Genomic DNA, 15,536 nt, shown 5'->3' on the forward strand with positions numbered 1-15,536 from the left:
CAGTTGACAATTTTTTGATAAAACAAAAAAATCGAGATATAAGCTGTCAAAGAGGAGCAGGAGAGATGCAAGTTTAATAGTTAATTTAAAACTGAACAATTATCGTTTTTAACGAAATATTTTATCTTTCTCAAATTTATTTTAATTATAATATTTTTACAAAAATACAAGCCAATTTTAAATATGCTAAAACGCAACAAAAACCAATACTTGGGTGGGGTTTATTTAAGGAATAAAAAATTTTCCATTTCATTTTACTTTAACTTTATTCTCTCAAAGTTGAGGATAAATATTAGTTTTTTTCAAATGTTAAATTTATCAGAACCTTATGTCATTTTATATTTTGATGGTAAGAAAGAAAATGGAAGAATCTTTAACCTTCACTCTTCGCCAAAAAAAGGTACAAGATGTGTCAAATGTCCTTTTGACACTCTTCTTCTTCTTCATAATTTCCTTTTGACTCTTGCTCCCTGTTTGCTTCTGTTCGGAGCCATCTGCGTCTCTTTTAACCAATTCACACACTACAGTACCTCAGCCAAGAGAGCCGCCGATAGTTGTGGTAGGGGGGAACAATCAGATTTCTGTATTGCTTTCGCAAATAATTGAGACTTTCTCGGGTCGCTCCCCGTCCTTCTCTCCTACCGCACATACTCTGCAAGGGAGCAATGAGAAGTCTTTCTCACTGATTCTTCTCTAAATCTCATGCTCTCTCGTTACTACTTTAATTTTTTTCGGTTGAATTCTTTGTGATTTGAATTTCTGAAAATCTGATTAAATTTTAAACTACAGATGATCTAGTGGTAGCGGAGGGTATCTTCATCATTTACTAGAATCAATTTATCCACATGACCAAGGTGAGCATTTTCAGCAGGACTTTCCGAGTGAAACCAAACCCTAAATTTCCAAAATTTTCAGTTACTGATTTACTGTCTTTGTCATTGAAATTAATATTTCAAAAAGTTGTCAGATAAATTACGGTACACCTATCGAAATATCCTAGTAGCTCAACAATTGAATTTTTTTAAAAATTGGTGAAGTTGGAAATTAAAGTAAAACGAAAACTTTTCTAACATGGAAAAACATATCCATTTTTAAGCTCGTGGCAATCTTGAAACAGATTTTAGATTTTTTCAGAAAAGGTGAAGCGGGGAATAAGTCTAAAATCGTTTACTATTGGTATATAGAGTGACCCAATATTTTTTGTTGAAAAAACTGAAAGTTAACTAAAAATATAAATTTTTTAAAAACAAAATTTATGTTCTAATTTTTGTTCGATAATAACTATTAAAAAAACCGGAAACCTTTATTTTTCAACTCTCCAAAATTTTTGCTTTCAAAAAAAATTGACTCATTTAGCAATATTTTCTTTTCTCGCTATTTTACCAAAAACAGATCCAATTTCCAAATGTCTTCGAACAAATTTTAAACCGATCAAAGTAAAATAATAAAATAGGAAAAATTAATCGAAAAACAATTGTTCGTGCACTATTGAAACATTGAGCACATCACAAGCAAAAAGAAACAGAAGAAAGGAGTGCTCATCTCATTTGTGAGTAAAATAAGATACCTTTTTTTCGTCGGCTACACGAATTCAGTCTCTAGGGGCTACTGAAGACGTTGAGTGCGATTGCGTAGGGTTTTGAGAAATTGCCGAAAATAGTGTTGAAAGCTGTGGAGACGCAGAGCGACGGTGGCACAGAAGAAGCTTCGACTAAATTAGTGCGCGAACCTTACCCAGATCTGATCGACACTCTCATTTTTCCACTATTTCAACCTTTTTCTTGTTGCTTTCAGAAGAGTTTTGCTCTACAGCAAATCGTATAAATTTCGGCAGGTTCGTCAGTCATTTTTTTTCCAATTTTGTCAAAACACATTTTTAGCACTGAACACTTGGATGCATTTTTTTTTGGAACAATGCCTAATTTTGGTTTTATTTCAACAGATATTTTGAATACAGTAATCATTTTCAGCCTTCAGAGCGTTTTTATTCTAATTTTACGTTTTTGAGCTTCAATCATATGTGATAGCTTTAAGTGTCCAGAAAAAATTCCAAGTTTTTTTCATAAGTTTGGGCTGGGCGTCCAAAACAGAAAAAAAACACCAACCAAATTTGATTATAAGATTCCTAATAGTTACGATATTCATCATTCCATTCGCCCGATGCCAGTCCCATTTGCATATACATTTTTTTATCGTTTTATCACTGCAAGAACCTTCCTCCCACATTTGGGAATGGAAATATTTCGAGCATTTTTCCGTCGACCGTCATGCCCAGATTTATCGATCAAACAATTATTGAATACTTTACCGGAGCACCCATTTTTCTAGGACGAAAGGTTAATTTACTTCAACTATTTTCAAAGTTTAATTTATAAAGTTTTTTCATCAAATAAGTAGACAATTCTGTGGGCAATATTTTAACTGTTGGTAAATTTTCACTTGAACATCTAGTTTCTAAGCCTACGTTGTAGATTATAAAAGGCAAAATCATCCAGTCTGGGCTGCCAACATGCAACTTTTATACCAATTGGGGTATTCTAGACTTTCAAATAGTTGAATTAATTTGACATCTCGATTGCACTACTGATTAAATGTAAAATTTTATATATTTTCCCGTGTGTGAAGTCCTGACATTGCCGCTAGCCTTCCTTCCCGATAATTAGCATAGTAAGAATAGTTAATGCCCTCAAACACGCGAGGTGTTAGAAGAAGAAAAATGTCGGCAGGTTTCTTCACATGCTCTAATGCCCAATTGATTACTTCTTCTATTTTTCCAGCGTGGCCCAGATGATTTGCAATTGTCACTGAGGAACGGTGTTGGTGGAGCATCGACGACGGCACCCGGTGTTGCCGCTGCTGCTTATTACGCCAACGTGATGACGGCGGACTCGGAACCAAAAAAAGCGAAACTTGATCCAACACTTTATTCATCTCAATTTTATACACCTGCAATGCATCATGGTTTAATGACGGCTGATGCTTCAACAGTGGCTGCAGTGACTGCTGCCGCAAATGCAACTACGGCACAACTTCTTACTGGTAACCCAATTACTCAGATTCAGGTACGTTCAATTAACTCAAGTCTACCAAAAAGAGTTCAAGTCTACCAAAAATTCAATTTTTTTTTAAATTTCGGCAAGGTTTATGCCTGTAAAAAATAAATAGGATACAAAAAATACCCTCTAGCGCGGCATAAACTGAATTTCTAGAAAAAACACTTGATTTAATTTCAAAAACTAATTATCAGGTCCTAGAAGTTCTCTTGTACCAAGAATGTTGTTGTGAAACTGACCAGTTAGAAAATTTAAGATTTTATCTAGAACAATGGGGAAATTTTAACTGGAAATTTCACAAAATCTCATTGCATTTTTTTAAGAGAAAATAAAAATTTTGAAAATGATCTCATTTTTACTATATTTACAAAGAATCATGAAAAAAACAAATTTTAAATAACAATTTTTTCAAAGCTTCCAGATCCGATCTAAAAATGAGTCATATCTCCTCTCATGGCATCTCGAAATACCAATTTATTCTGAACAAACAAACGTACATTAAACCTAAAATCTAATTTCAGGGAATTCAACTTTCAACGCTGCCCCAATGTAATTCAACATCTGCTGTCACATCTATTCCAGTATCCAAGGTTTGTGGGCTTATCGTATGTCTAGAGTTTTAGGAAAATTTCAACTATAAAGTCCGCAAAACCTCCGTTTTTGGAATACTTATACGGGGCTCCAAACTAGTGAAATCGTGGTCTAAAAATTTTGAATCAAAATTCCAGTGGGTGGGAGTTGAGATTCCCCGCTGAAATTTCTGTGATAGAACTGATTTCCTTTTATTGTTAGAAAAATTTCCGCAGACTAATGATGTTATCAATCCGTTAGCTTAAATTTAATCTAGACATAAAAGTCACTCCAAATCCCCCAAAATAAAACTAATTGGCAGGTGGTCCACGTACGCAACATCCCGCCCGACTTGGTGGATGTTGAGCTTATGCAGTTGTGCATTCAATACGGCCCAGTTTCCAACTACATGATGCTGAAGGGAAAGAGCCAGGTGAGTGAGTTTTCGGGGAGTCTGTGTCTGTCTGTGTGTGTGTGCTGTTATCACGCACACAGAGACACACACGCATACATTTTTCTGATATATCGGTTGCCATGCCATTTCATAGTCTTTGAAGGCGTTCGTCGAGTACGAGGAGGAGGCCAGTGCAGCTGCGTTTGTCTCTGGGATGACTGCTGTTCCAATTCAGGTATGTTGAGCGTTTTTTTAAAAATTGAACTAAATCTATAAATATACATATTGAAAGTTATTTGAAAGTTTCTAAATGTTGAATTTTATATTTCCTCAGAATTGCATATGTCTCGTTAATAAAAGTAAATTTGTTTTTTTTTAATCAAGTTGGAAATTTTTTCATTTGTTCAAATAAGTACAGTATTATAGTTTAAAAAAAATTAAACATTACAACTTGTTGTCATTTATTTTGAAATCAGATTCTGTGTATTGAAAAATTGTTTAAAAGCTTGCACTATCAAAGGTTTTAATACAAAAATTAATTTTTAGGTGGCTGGATGTTCACTTGATCATTTTGATTTTTATGTTATTTTATAAAACCATTCAGTTTGTAACCTTTTAGAAATTCTAGTAAATCACAGTTGTCAGCTGCTATAATTTTTTCCAGAATAAAGTTGATATTTAACACTGAAAAAAATGTAGGAAGAAGGTTTGGCAACATTTTGCAAATTAAAATTTTTTTGCTAGTCAAAAACAATTGCGAATTTTTATGAATATTTCTTAAAAGTTTGTATCCAAAATGCTTTTTCAAAGGTAACACAGGCTTTAATTTCAGGAAAAATTTGTGTCTAAAAAATTTGAGAGGAGTATATGTACATAATTTCCAGTGTTTTGAAATAATATTTGTAGATCCGCGGCCGGACACTCTTCGCGCAGTACAGTACTCACCGAGAGCTGAAATTCGACAAAAATAAGGCAATTAGTGATACAGAGGTACGTTCCGTAGAATTTTCAAAAGATATTACTCAAGGGAAAAAGAAAGTGAAAACTGCAAACAAAAAACTTTCTATCGTCCTTGAACCTTTGCTGAAGGATATTTGAATATTCAAACTTGTGTTGCGCTTGTAACTTTCATATAATTTTTCCATTTTACCAAAACTTCTACAAAAATTTTGCCAAAATCTTAGTCTCTTCGAATTCAAGAATGTGGGAAAGCTGGTAACCTGAGCCTTACCCAAAAATGTTAAATTCAGTATAGATTGTGCATTTTCCATTTCATTGACTTCAGAATACCCATTCCCGAAAAAAATAGAAAATTATCAATAATTCAAAATTGTTTGTGTGTTCAGTACTTAGTATTTGGAAGGTTCTGATGCTTTTCCCATCGGTTTTGTGTGTGTTGTTTCATGTGTCACATCCCCATTCGCAATATTGCTCCAATTTAACCCATCACCCCCCGTCTTCTTCATTCATTTCAAGAGGAGATGAAGAAAGGGACACATCTGGTTATAATCATTGTATCTTTTACGCGCATTAGTTTGGTTTATAATACATTTAATTTCAGTATGTAGGATTTTGACTTTTTTCAAAACATTTTATTTTATAACTTGCCACATTAATTGTAGCCAGTGTATCGCGGCACATTTACAAAATTATATTTTTCTCATCGTTGTGCCGATTTTATTTGGAAATTTATATAGCCATAGAGAAAAATGTTTGTACTTTCTGTTAAAAGTTTCAAAAAAATTGTTCAAAAACTGTCTTAAAGTTCCAATGTGCCGATTGGAGTTACAAATCTGATTATTATCAAAAAGTTTAAAAGTTAATGGATTTTTTTAATAGATACATTGTAGAGAAACATAACTAAAACTTTATTGCCAACTGACATTGCTGAAAGTGCACAGAAAAAGTCTCTAGTCACCAGCTATCCCCTTCTCAATTTTTATAAAAATTGCAACTGCTCTGGAGCAGCAAAAGCGTGTAAGAGGGTGCTCTTTCTCTCGCTTTTCTCGAATTGAAACACAAAATTAATTCCATTAGGTGCTCTCTTGCATTCGAGATGTAGGGTGACATACTAGGGTGACTGCTCGAAAAACGAGATGAGAAATGGCTTCGAGATTATGTAAAACAGACTCAGAAAGAGACACGTCTCCTGGATATATTGAATTCGATTTAGTTGGTGTTCTACATTTATAGAGTAGAATTCAAACTGAAATTATTTGAAAACGATAACTTCAGATTTTATAACAATTTTTTATGCTATTTTAAATAATTTTAGAGAACCGGTAGAAATTACTACAGCTACAACGTTCTGGATGTTTTCCAATAATATTTTTGTTAGCTCCGATCACTGACAGCTCGAAATTGTTTATGTTTTTTCCTTAAAAAATTGAGTTAAAAAGCGTCTGATCCAATTTCATATTGTACCATAAAACATCACGCAATATGCACTTCGTCATTCACCTCTTTTCATTCGTCTTTTATGTCCTGAAGCCATATCTAGATGTCACGGCAGATGAAAAACGGAACCCATTTCAATATTACCAAACACCTACCCCCGTTTTTCTAGAGTGACCGTAGAAAGCAAAGAGATCGATAAAAAAACTGCCGTCGATAAAAAGTGTTATAGTTCCGCAGTTTTCGTATTCCGGGTATTTCCCGTTGTTAGAAATGAACATTTTTTGGTTTCGCCTTTAATAATTTTTGGAACTATACGTTTTTTGTTCTTAAAATTTATAATCTCATCTCAGTTAATTCACCGAGTTTCATTAAGATTTCTACAGCGTAGGTCGTTACGTAGGTAGGTAGGAAGGCATTTCTGTGTCTACGCATACCTGCCTACCCCATCTCACCCGGATAATGCATCCGAAAAAATAACAATTTGAAAAAAAAATCATAGACACTCATATCAAAGCTTACACAGGGCATTGGCGCCGGTAAGGCGCGGAGGTAGAATAAAGAGGATCATGAGAAGAGCCCCCATCACGCCTCGACCTAGAGAAATGCTAAAATTTAAGCATTTTGAGCAATCATCCCAACACTCATAATTGGGGTTCCAGCTGGTTCTTTCATCCTTTTGTCATCATCACAGACCCATCATCTCCGTGTGGTCCCATATTGAGATGAATTCTCAAGCTGAGCCCCCGGAGCTTGTTCTTAATTACAAATAGGCAGTCTATCCATCCCACCCATTCGCCCCCAACAGCTTCTTCACTCTGCTCCGCCGCCAAACCAATATTGCTCTCATCTCTACACCCTCTCCACCGCCACACTTTGCATTCCGTCGCACATTAATTAGAGGATTTTTGAAATTGTGCTCACAAAAGGAGTAGGCTATGTGTGTCGTGTCAGTGGGCCCACACATTGCTTTTATTTTTGGATTTTTCGGTGAAATCGTAGATCCTGTCAATACCTTTTTTTGGAATTCCAATAGGAAAATAACACATTGTTTGAGCTTAAACTGAATTTCCTTTAGATCTGCGTAACTGTGAAAAACATAATCAATAACTTTTTTCCGATCTCATTTCCAGATTTGTATGTTATGCCTGACCGCACCCGGGTGGCCAGCTCGATTTGATTACTTTTGTTTTTACTCTCAATTTCTTTCTCTGCATTCCGCCGCCACCTTCTGATGTGTTCGTCTCTTATTTCCCTTGACAATATACTCCCATATTCATTGTTTTTCACATCCACCCTATTTCCTCCGCATTTTATTTTTTAATTGTAATGCTTGCCAGCCGTAATTACCGACTTTAATTGGGAAGAGCCAAGAGCTCTTGGAGCTCAAAGCTTGAAATGAGTACTGAGTAGATACATTTCAAGTTGAATTCAAATTTTAAGATGTGGTGGTCTTAGTTGTGACTTTTATTTATAAACTTCAAAAAAGGATGACCATTTTGAGCTAGAAAAAATCAGTCTGAAAATGTTTCAGGAAAAAAAATTGAAGAAAAAGAAAATTGATTTTTTTTCCGATAACTATTGAATGATTTTCCATGTCTAAACTCTCAATTTCCACAATTTTTAACCAAAATTATGTCAAGTTTTTAGTGAGCGATTTCATGTGGACTCACTTTTTTTTCAAAATAATTACTCCCGACTGAAACTGAAATTATCTCTCCACCTACCACATTTTCCTTTTTTTCCCTGAACTCTATCTCTCCATTTCACTCTTCATTTTCACAAATAAGCTTCATCTTCTGAAAGAGCATTTCTCTCTCTCTCTCTATCCATCGCGCTTCGTTAATTATTCGCTTTCTTTTATATAGATATGTGTGTATGTATGTGCATGTGTGTTTATTAGACGACATGGAAAGATGAGTCGTCTTACTTTATGACGGATTCTTTTCAATATGATTTTCATGATGTACTATTCTTTGTCAGAAGGGCGAAGTCATATGTTTTGCCAAGACGGTTTCATATAAAATTTCAAGAGAGAATATATCTGGTTAGCCTTTCCTTTCTCAAAAACTTAAACGAAATTTGACTGAAAATTTTCAATGCCGGAAAGTTATCATTAGGCTACTCCAAGTTAAAATAGTAAGTTTCTAGATCTACCCGGATCCCAACTCAAATGTTCTTTGACTTCATAGAAGACATCCCCCATTCCTTGAACTTCCGATTTGATAATTTTGAAATCAGTGCGGAAATCCGAAACATCTTCTTCTCATATCTCGGCTTTTTCTTCTTCTTCTCGATTTGCCTCCAATTCTCCTCATTTGTCGCGCAATTCGTGACTTCCACTTCATTAGTCAAAACCAAGCCCATCTTTTTTCTCTCGACGGTCTTCCTCCCCTATGTCCACCAAAAACAACTCACATCTCTTGAAATTTGAATAAGTGCTCTTTCACCCTCTACGCTGGTGGTGGCTCATCCGTAATTCTCGTCCCCCTTTACTACTGCTCTCGACTCAATTTCTTCTCCCCTTTTTGACTAGTGTGACTGCATTTGGTTCCTTTCATTTGTATGTGTGTGTGTGTGTTCATGGCATTCCAATTCGCAAAATTAACAAATTTGTTGGCTCAACTATTCAAGTTGCTCCACGATGCTTGAAAATTTCCATTCGTGAAGTCATAGGAATTTTAACTAGATCTTATATACCCAGAAAATGGCGCCAGCTATTGCTAAATTTTCACTCAAAAAACTTGACTGAAAAGTTGGCAAAGATGGTACAAAACTTGAGCAAAACCTTCAGCACACAGTTTTTTAGAAGTTTCCCTAACTGTTCTAGCAATTACAATGTTATTTGGAAAAAAATTGGGCAAGAATTTGGGGTCAATTAGACCTTGAACGGGACCTAGACTTTGAAATGATCTTAGAGTTTGATGTTAGATGTTAGGTTTCGCTCTGTCTCATACTTTTTTTGCGTTTTTTTTTTCATGCCGGAAGCTGAAATTTACAGCAACCAAGCTTAATCAAATCTAAATCAGCTAAATTTAAAATTCACCTGCCCTTCCTCTCCACCGTTTCCTCTACCCCGCTACGGACAATTTCACGCCTTCGTGCATTCAATATCTTATCTCAAGACTTTCCACACTCAATTAAATAATGTTTTCTTGACGGTTGAAGTATAAGAAGAGGCCATACACAATTTGATAAATTTTTGGGTCAGACCTCGTCGGAACGTTTTTTTTTGAAACTGTGAGAGGTAGGACAAATTACAGTCTATATGTACGACAACCATCACAAAAAAGTGTCCGTTTCGCGGGGCTATGAGATTAACGGTTTGCAATGGACGAGAATAATATAATAATCGACCGCCGACCCAGTAACAGTAGTTTCATCCGCTTTCCTTACCACAAACCATCACGCATCCGTGCGTTCTCAGGTTCTCTGCAATGAAAAGTACCCGGTTGCCAGGGCTTTTGGCTGTTGAACTTTTAATTTTGCAATGGTTCTCAATATTAGTAACAGCACAAGGTATTTAAAGCCTCCAGGTCTGTCTTGTACCCCCAAACGTATGACATTTTTCATACGTTATAGCAATACAAATCCCTCAACCTCTCTCTGAACATATCATATTTACAGTAGGACACAAAAACCTAAAGAAGCAGCATCCTTATACATCAAGCCCCCTTTTCTCAATTGCTAATTAATATAAATTGAGCCCCGAGGCGACGACGAGCCGCTATATGAGCTATCTTTACGAACCACCCCGCCTCTTTCATTTCCGTCTTCTGTGTCGGCCTTCACATTTTTGGATAAAACGAAATGTCAACACACACACATACTGCTTACAGCTTCACTCCTCCTCCGCCATCTTCTCCGTCGTGTCCTCTGTAATTTCCGACTAGTACCCGCCTGTTATAATCACCTGCCTCTTCTGATCAGTAGAGGCTCCTTTCTCTATTTTCCATAACATGTTATCGTTGTCTACGGAGCATTAGCTGACTATACGACTGGTAGAATACCGATTTTGTAGGTCTCCAAGGACTTTTTTTTGAGATGGTAAGATTACCATTTAGATTTAGATTTTTTTTTAAGTTTTGACTCACTAGGCCCGACTGACTCATTGCCAAAATGTCACAACACCCGTCACAAATTGAAAAATGTTTTGAAAAGCTGATGATTCATGAGTTGATGCATTAAAACAAAATTTAACTATTTTGTAATGTGTCTTTGATAGGATAGCCCAGTTTGTCTCAAATAAATTGGTTGAAGCTGTTCCTCGAAAAGTAAGCGGAGCCGAAGCTGGAATCACGCCTACCTCTCGCCTCTTTTCTGCATTTTGCCGTAAACTTACTTCTAATTTCTTAATTTCAACCAATTCGCATGTGTTTTAGCAGAAGCCGAGGATTGCCTTGCGGTCAGGCTTGCTGGTAGAGGAAGCCTTATGCGACTTACCATGTTAGTACACCAATCTACAGCAACCAATTATTAAAAGACTCGGACAAAACTCGGTACCTCTCTAGCGCATTTCTCCAACTTTCGAGCGCACTTCTCACTGTTTGATCTGCGATAGAAATTTGTCTAGTTCCAAAAAATATGTAGAACCCAATTTTGCGAACTTTCAGAATCCGAATTTTTTTTCCAGCGGTCTATGTTTCCAATAAAAATCTGCTATCTAAAACAAAAGTTCAATCCAAGATCCGTTTTCCTTCTTAACATAAGTTCACTCTTCCTTTCAGAATCACTCGATTTATTTAATCCAATTAGTTTCTTTTCAGTCTCCCCTCTCTCTACATTTTCTCTCTAGTTTACATCTGGTAATCCACCTGTTTTCAAACTCTTCTCATACCACGCGCCAAAATCTTTCAGTCTCTCCAAATTCTATACAGTGTGTGTGTGGGTACACAGAGCTTCTTCTCAAGCGGAAAGAGAAGAAGACGAAGAACAATTTATATTTTATCATCTGTCCTTGTTCCCTTCCGCACCACTCGCTCCCATCATCTCCCTTCCCTCCTTCTTCCCTCCTATTTCAATTCCATTTTTCTATCGATTGATCTGGAAATCTTGGTTTCATGACTTCCAAAACCCCGTCTCGTAAACGTCGTGACAATGGCAGTCAAGTCATCAATGATCCCTTATACAGTACGACGAAGCGACTGGCGTTTTGCGAGCCGCAGTTGGCGACGGGTGCGTCACATCACGTGCTTCTAGCCACGACGCCACTGCCACCACAGCCTCCGCCGATTAAGTTACGAAGAATGGCAGCGCCACAAGTTCTCACTTCGGATCATCCGTATCATCAACATGACGTCGTGTTTCGCACCGCCGTTGTTCCTGCTGCACCAGTCAATAATAATGACGTTGTGGTTGGGGCAGCATCCACAGGTCGAGCAGCTGGAAAAGCGAGTTTTGAACATTTTTTAATTGAAATTTTTTTATATTAACTTCAGTTTTCAAGGTCGATAGAAGGTTCTTTCACAGAGTTTCATAAAACATAAAAATAACTAAAACATTTTTTGATTTCTAATCAGACCAAACTTACAGAGCGTCGCCAATGGATCGGTATCAAACTTTGAAGTTGGCACCCAGCAACAACCAAACAGCGTTCTCCGAACAATCATTGAAAATATGATGTTCCCAGTCAGCCTTGATGTTCTTTATCAGCTTTTCACTCGTTATGGAAAAGTGCTTCGTATTATCACTTTCAACAAAAATAGTGAGTTCATCTTTGAAATTTTGAAATCACGACTAGTTTGATGTAACGACTGCAAGCTAGTAATTTTAGTATAAAAACAAAGTACAACTTTTCCACCTGCTCATTAATTTTTAAGATTTTTTTTTCAGATTTATCTAAATTAAGGTTTATAGCTCGAAAGCTCTAATCATTCCGAAATATTTTCAGACACTTTCCAAGCACTTGTCCAAATGAGTGAGGCCAATTCCGCTCAACTAGCAAAACAAGGACTTGAAAATCAGAATGTGTACAACGGGTGTTGCACACTTCGTATTGACTACAGTAAACTGAGCACCTTGAATGTCAAGTATAACAACGACAAATCTCGTGACTACACGAACCCAAATCTTCCAGCTGGAGAGATGACTTTGGAGCAAACGATCGCAATGAGTAGGAAGATATTGGAAGATTCGTTGAAATAGTGAATTGTTTCAGGTATTCCTGGCCTTCAAAATCTGATTCCGGCTAATCCATATAACTTCGCGTTTGGCGCAAATCCGGCTACAACTTTCTTGACTACTCAATTGGCTGCAAGTACAGCTGCAGCTGCAGCGGTTAATGGTGAGCATAGAGTCTGGAACACCTGCTTTTGGAAATGGGGGAACAAAAATTAAAATTCGATTGGAATCAGATTCTTCTCGTGCAAAAGTTTGGCAAGACTTTGATCAGTCCGTTCCCAAGTTAGCAAATGTTTGATCTAAGAAATTGTAGCCAGATGTCGAGAAATTCAATTGATTTTTAGGCATTTCAGTCAGATTTTCTGTAAATATTACTAAGTCACACTTCTTAGCATATGCATTATAGTATAGACAATATACTTGTATGAAAATCGGAGAATTTTTCGTTTCTAGGACTTTTCCCAGGGTAACTCTCTAAAACTCCGTAGTTCCATTTCTTGTAAACCCGCTCTCCAGTTATATACCATTCTAATCCAATTTCTATATTTTCTCAGATTCTGCAAACGCGGCTGCTCTTGCACCATACCTGAACCCACTGGGCTTGACGTCTGCCAACTTGGCACCTTCAATTTCATCCATGCGATTCCCGATGATCAATTTGACACCGGTCATCCTGGTTTCCAATCTTCATGAGATGGTATGTTATTTTGTTATTTTGCCGGGGCATGGTAAACGTTTGAAAGATGTGCTCTAACTTTCAATTAAAATACATATTTGTAATCCGAAGTGTTCTAAGAAATTGTACGCCGATTTAGATATTGTCCCCTTCTTCTGAAAATATCAAGCAAACCATAGCATGAACGATTGGTTTTTTTTTCTGATCGCTCTAAACTACTACTACAACTATTTACTTACTAAAATATATTACTACTTGATTTTTGTTTTAAGCGCACTTACGCACATTATCTCTCCTATTTATTTGAAACTATCCCTTTTATAATTGCTCTCTATCGCCTAATCTTAAAAAAAAATAATATAGAGTTGCCGTAAAGTGCCGCAAATAAAAACATCCACTACTACTAGTAACTTTCCCTCTTTTTCTATTTTTCTAATCTATCCTATTTTATTTTCAGAAAGTCACCACGGATGCCCTCTTCACCCTTTTTGGTATGTTTCTTTTCTTTCTCTACTCTCTTTTTCGCTCTCTTCGAACTTCCCCAAACTACTATTTCAAAACTATCGATAATTTTTTTCTTTTTTTCCAGTGATTTTTTTTTGGTTGCAAATTATTACATTTAAAGCTTCACTTTTCACAATTTTTTCCAAAGCTTCGGAATATATAGTTACCGTAGGTTGAACACCATAGGTCCCATGAAAACTTTAAAATTTGAAATTTCGATGTTAACTGTTTCAGGGGTCTACGGAGATGTGATGCGAGTCAAGATACTGTACAACAAGAAGGACAACGCGTTGATCCAGTATTCGGAGCCACAACAAGCACAGCTAGGTGAGCTAATGCTCAATTTTGAGTTTTCTATAAATAACGCTAAAACTTTAAATTAAAACTTCTGCAGCTCTGACCCATTTGGACAAAGTAAAATGGCATGATCGCCTGATCCGTGTCGCTCCATCCAAGCACACAAATGTTCAAATGCCAAAGGAAGGACAACCAGATGCAGGATTGACTCGTGACTACGCTCACTCGACACTTCATCGCTTCAAGAAGCCCGGTTCAAAGAACTATTTGAACATTTATCCGCCATGTGCAACACTTCATCTTTCGAACATTCCCACAAGTGTTAGCGAGGAGAAGCTTAAAGAGATGTTTGCGGAGGCGGGATTTGCTGTAAAGGCTTTTAAATTCTTTCCGTAAGTGAATCAAATGTGTCAACTGTACAATTTTCACAAAAGAAAAACGATCTGAAAGCTTGAACATCTGGAAATTTTAGTTTTCAAAATTATTTTCAAAACTTACAATTACAACATATATATTATTTTCAGAAAATACACAAATTATGTATCTGTATTTTGTAAAACAGTTTTAATTGTAGAATCTTGCTCGACTTTGAAGGTCTCTATCTCGGATGTTTTATCAACAAAAAAACGGCTCACTATACAAACATAGAGAAATATTTCGTACATTTTTTGTCAATGGACAATTTTTTGATAAAACTGATTGAAATCTAGATATAATCTGTCAAAGTAGTGCAAGGGGAGGGGTGCAAAAAAAGCTGATGGAGCAGTGAAAAAATTCTGGGAAATTCAAAAAATTTTTGAATCTATTTAGACTAATTTCCAAATTCTCTATTTTCAGAAAAGACCATAAAATGGCACTTTGTCAGCTAGAAGACATCGAGACGGCGATCGATGCTCTCATCGCAATGCACAATCATAAACTCGCCGAGAATGCTCATTTGCGTGTTTCCTTCTCCAAATCCGGCATCTAGTCATTTCAAAGATTCCCCGTCTTCCTCTGAAATTTTTCCGGTTTTTGATGTTCCATTCCCACCAACGTTTTTTTTTGAAATTCAAACTAGTCTTCAATAAGCTTTTGATTTAAATTTTTTTTTCATTCTTAAACAATTTTCTTTTTTCTTTTTTCCAAGAAGAAACATATCTCCGGATGTATAGAACCCCCTCCTCTTCCCCCAAACAAATTCACAAAATATTGATTGACACTCTTCATTTGCTTTAAGTTTTTCCTCAAAAAAAAAAAATTCAGACAATTTTCATTGAAGTCTCCCTGCTCCATTTTTTCCCGTTTTACCCATTTTTGTAATAATCCTGTGATATCTCATGATTCATAGTAGTCCTTCTTGTCCCTAAAAGTTACAATGTTATTTCATTCTAGTATTTATTCAACAAAAACATTTTAAGGACGGTCCCCAAGTTTTAAAAGAGATTTTTTTGATAATTCTTAATAAAAAAAATTGAAAATTCTAATACTTGTGTTCTCGATATTAAAATGTTTTCAAAATATAGTCATACCGCTATAAAATTTCAAT

The 15,536-nt window shown here is 36.1% G+C and overlaps 1 protein-coding gene and 2 non-coding genes across 4 annotated transcripts; 1 reads left to right on the forward strand and 2 right to left on the reverse strand.

Moving 5' to 3' along the window:
• Nucleotides 1-536: 536 nt before the first annotated feature.
• On the reverse strand, nt 537-686 carry D2089.6. The gene has a single exon (NR_051615.1). It is a non-coding gene; the product is annotated as an Unclassified non-coding RNA D2089.6 (non-coding RNA).
• Nucleotides 687-789: 103 nt separating this feature from the next.
• On the forward strand, nt 790-15,470 carry ptb-1 (RRM domain-containing protein; the record flags this gene model as incomplete). 2 transcript variants are annotated; one of them, NM_171035.7, is made up of 14 exons in its annotated part: nt 790-854; nt 2,778-3,062; nt 3,575-3,643; nt 3,946-4,056; nt 4,181-4,252; nt 4,924-5,007; nt 11,944-12,115; nt 12,302-12,523; nt 12,569-12,694; nt 13,086-13,228; nt 13,665-13,698; nt 13,946-14,038; nt 14,106-14,400; nt 14,846-15,470. In NM_171035.7, the coding sequence occupies exons 1-14, from the start codon at nt 846-848 to the stop codon at nt 14,976-14,978; spliced, it is 1,848 nt and encodes a 615-aa protein (NP_741041.1). In that variant the 5' UTR covers nt 790-845. The 2 variants fall into 2 exon arrangements, with proteins under 2 accessions (NP_741041.1, NP_741042.1); NM_171036.7 differs by lacking the exons at nt 790-854; nt 2,778-3,062; nt 3,575-3,643; ... (1 more) ...; nt 4,181-4,252; nt 4,924-5,007 and adding an exon at nt 11,543-11,801 and having other exon boundaries at nt 14,846-14,978.
• D2089.7 lies at nt 11,760-11,972 on the reverse strand. Its single transcript, NR_051616.1, has one exon. It is a non-coding gene; the product is annotated as an Unclassified non-coding RNA D2089.7 (non-coding RNA).
• Nucleotides 15,471-15,536: the final 66 nt, after the last annotated feature.

The sequence above is a fragment of the Caenorhabditis elegans genome, chromosome II (assembly GCF_000002985.6).
Source record: "Caenorhabditis elegans chromosome II".
NCBI classification, from domain to species: Eukaryota; Metazoa; Nematoda; class Chromadorea; order Rhabditida; family Rhabditidae; genus Caenorhabditis; species Caenorhabditis elegans.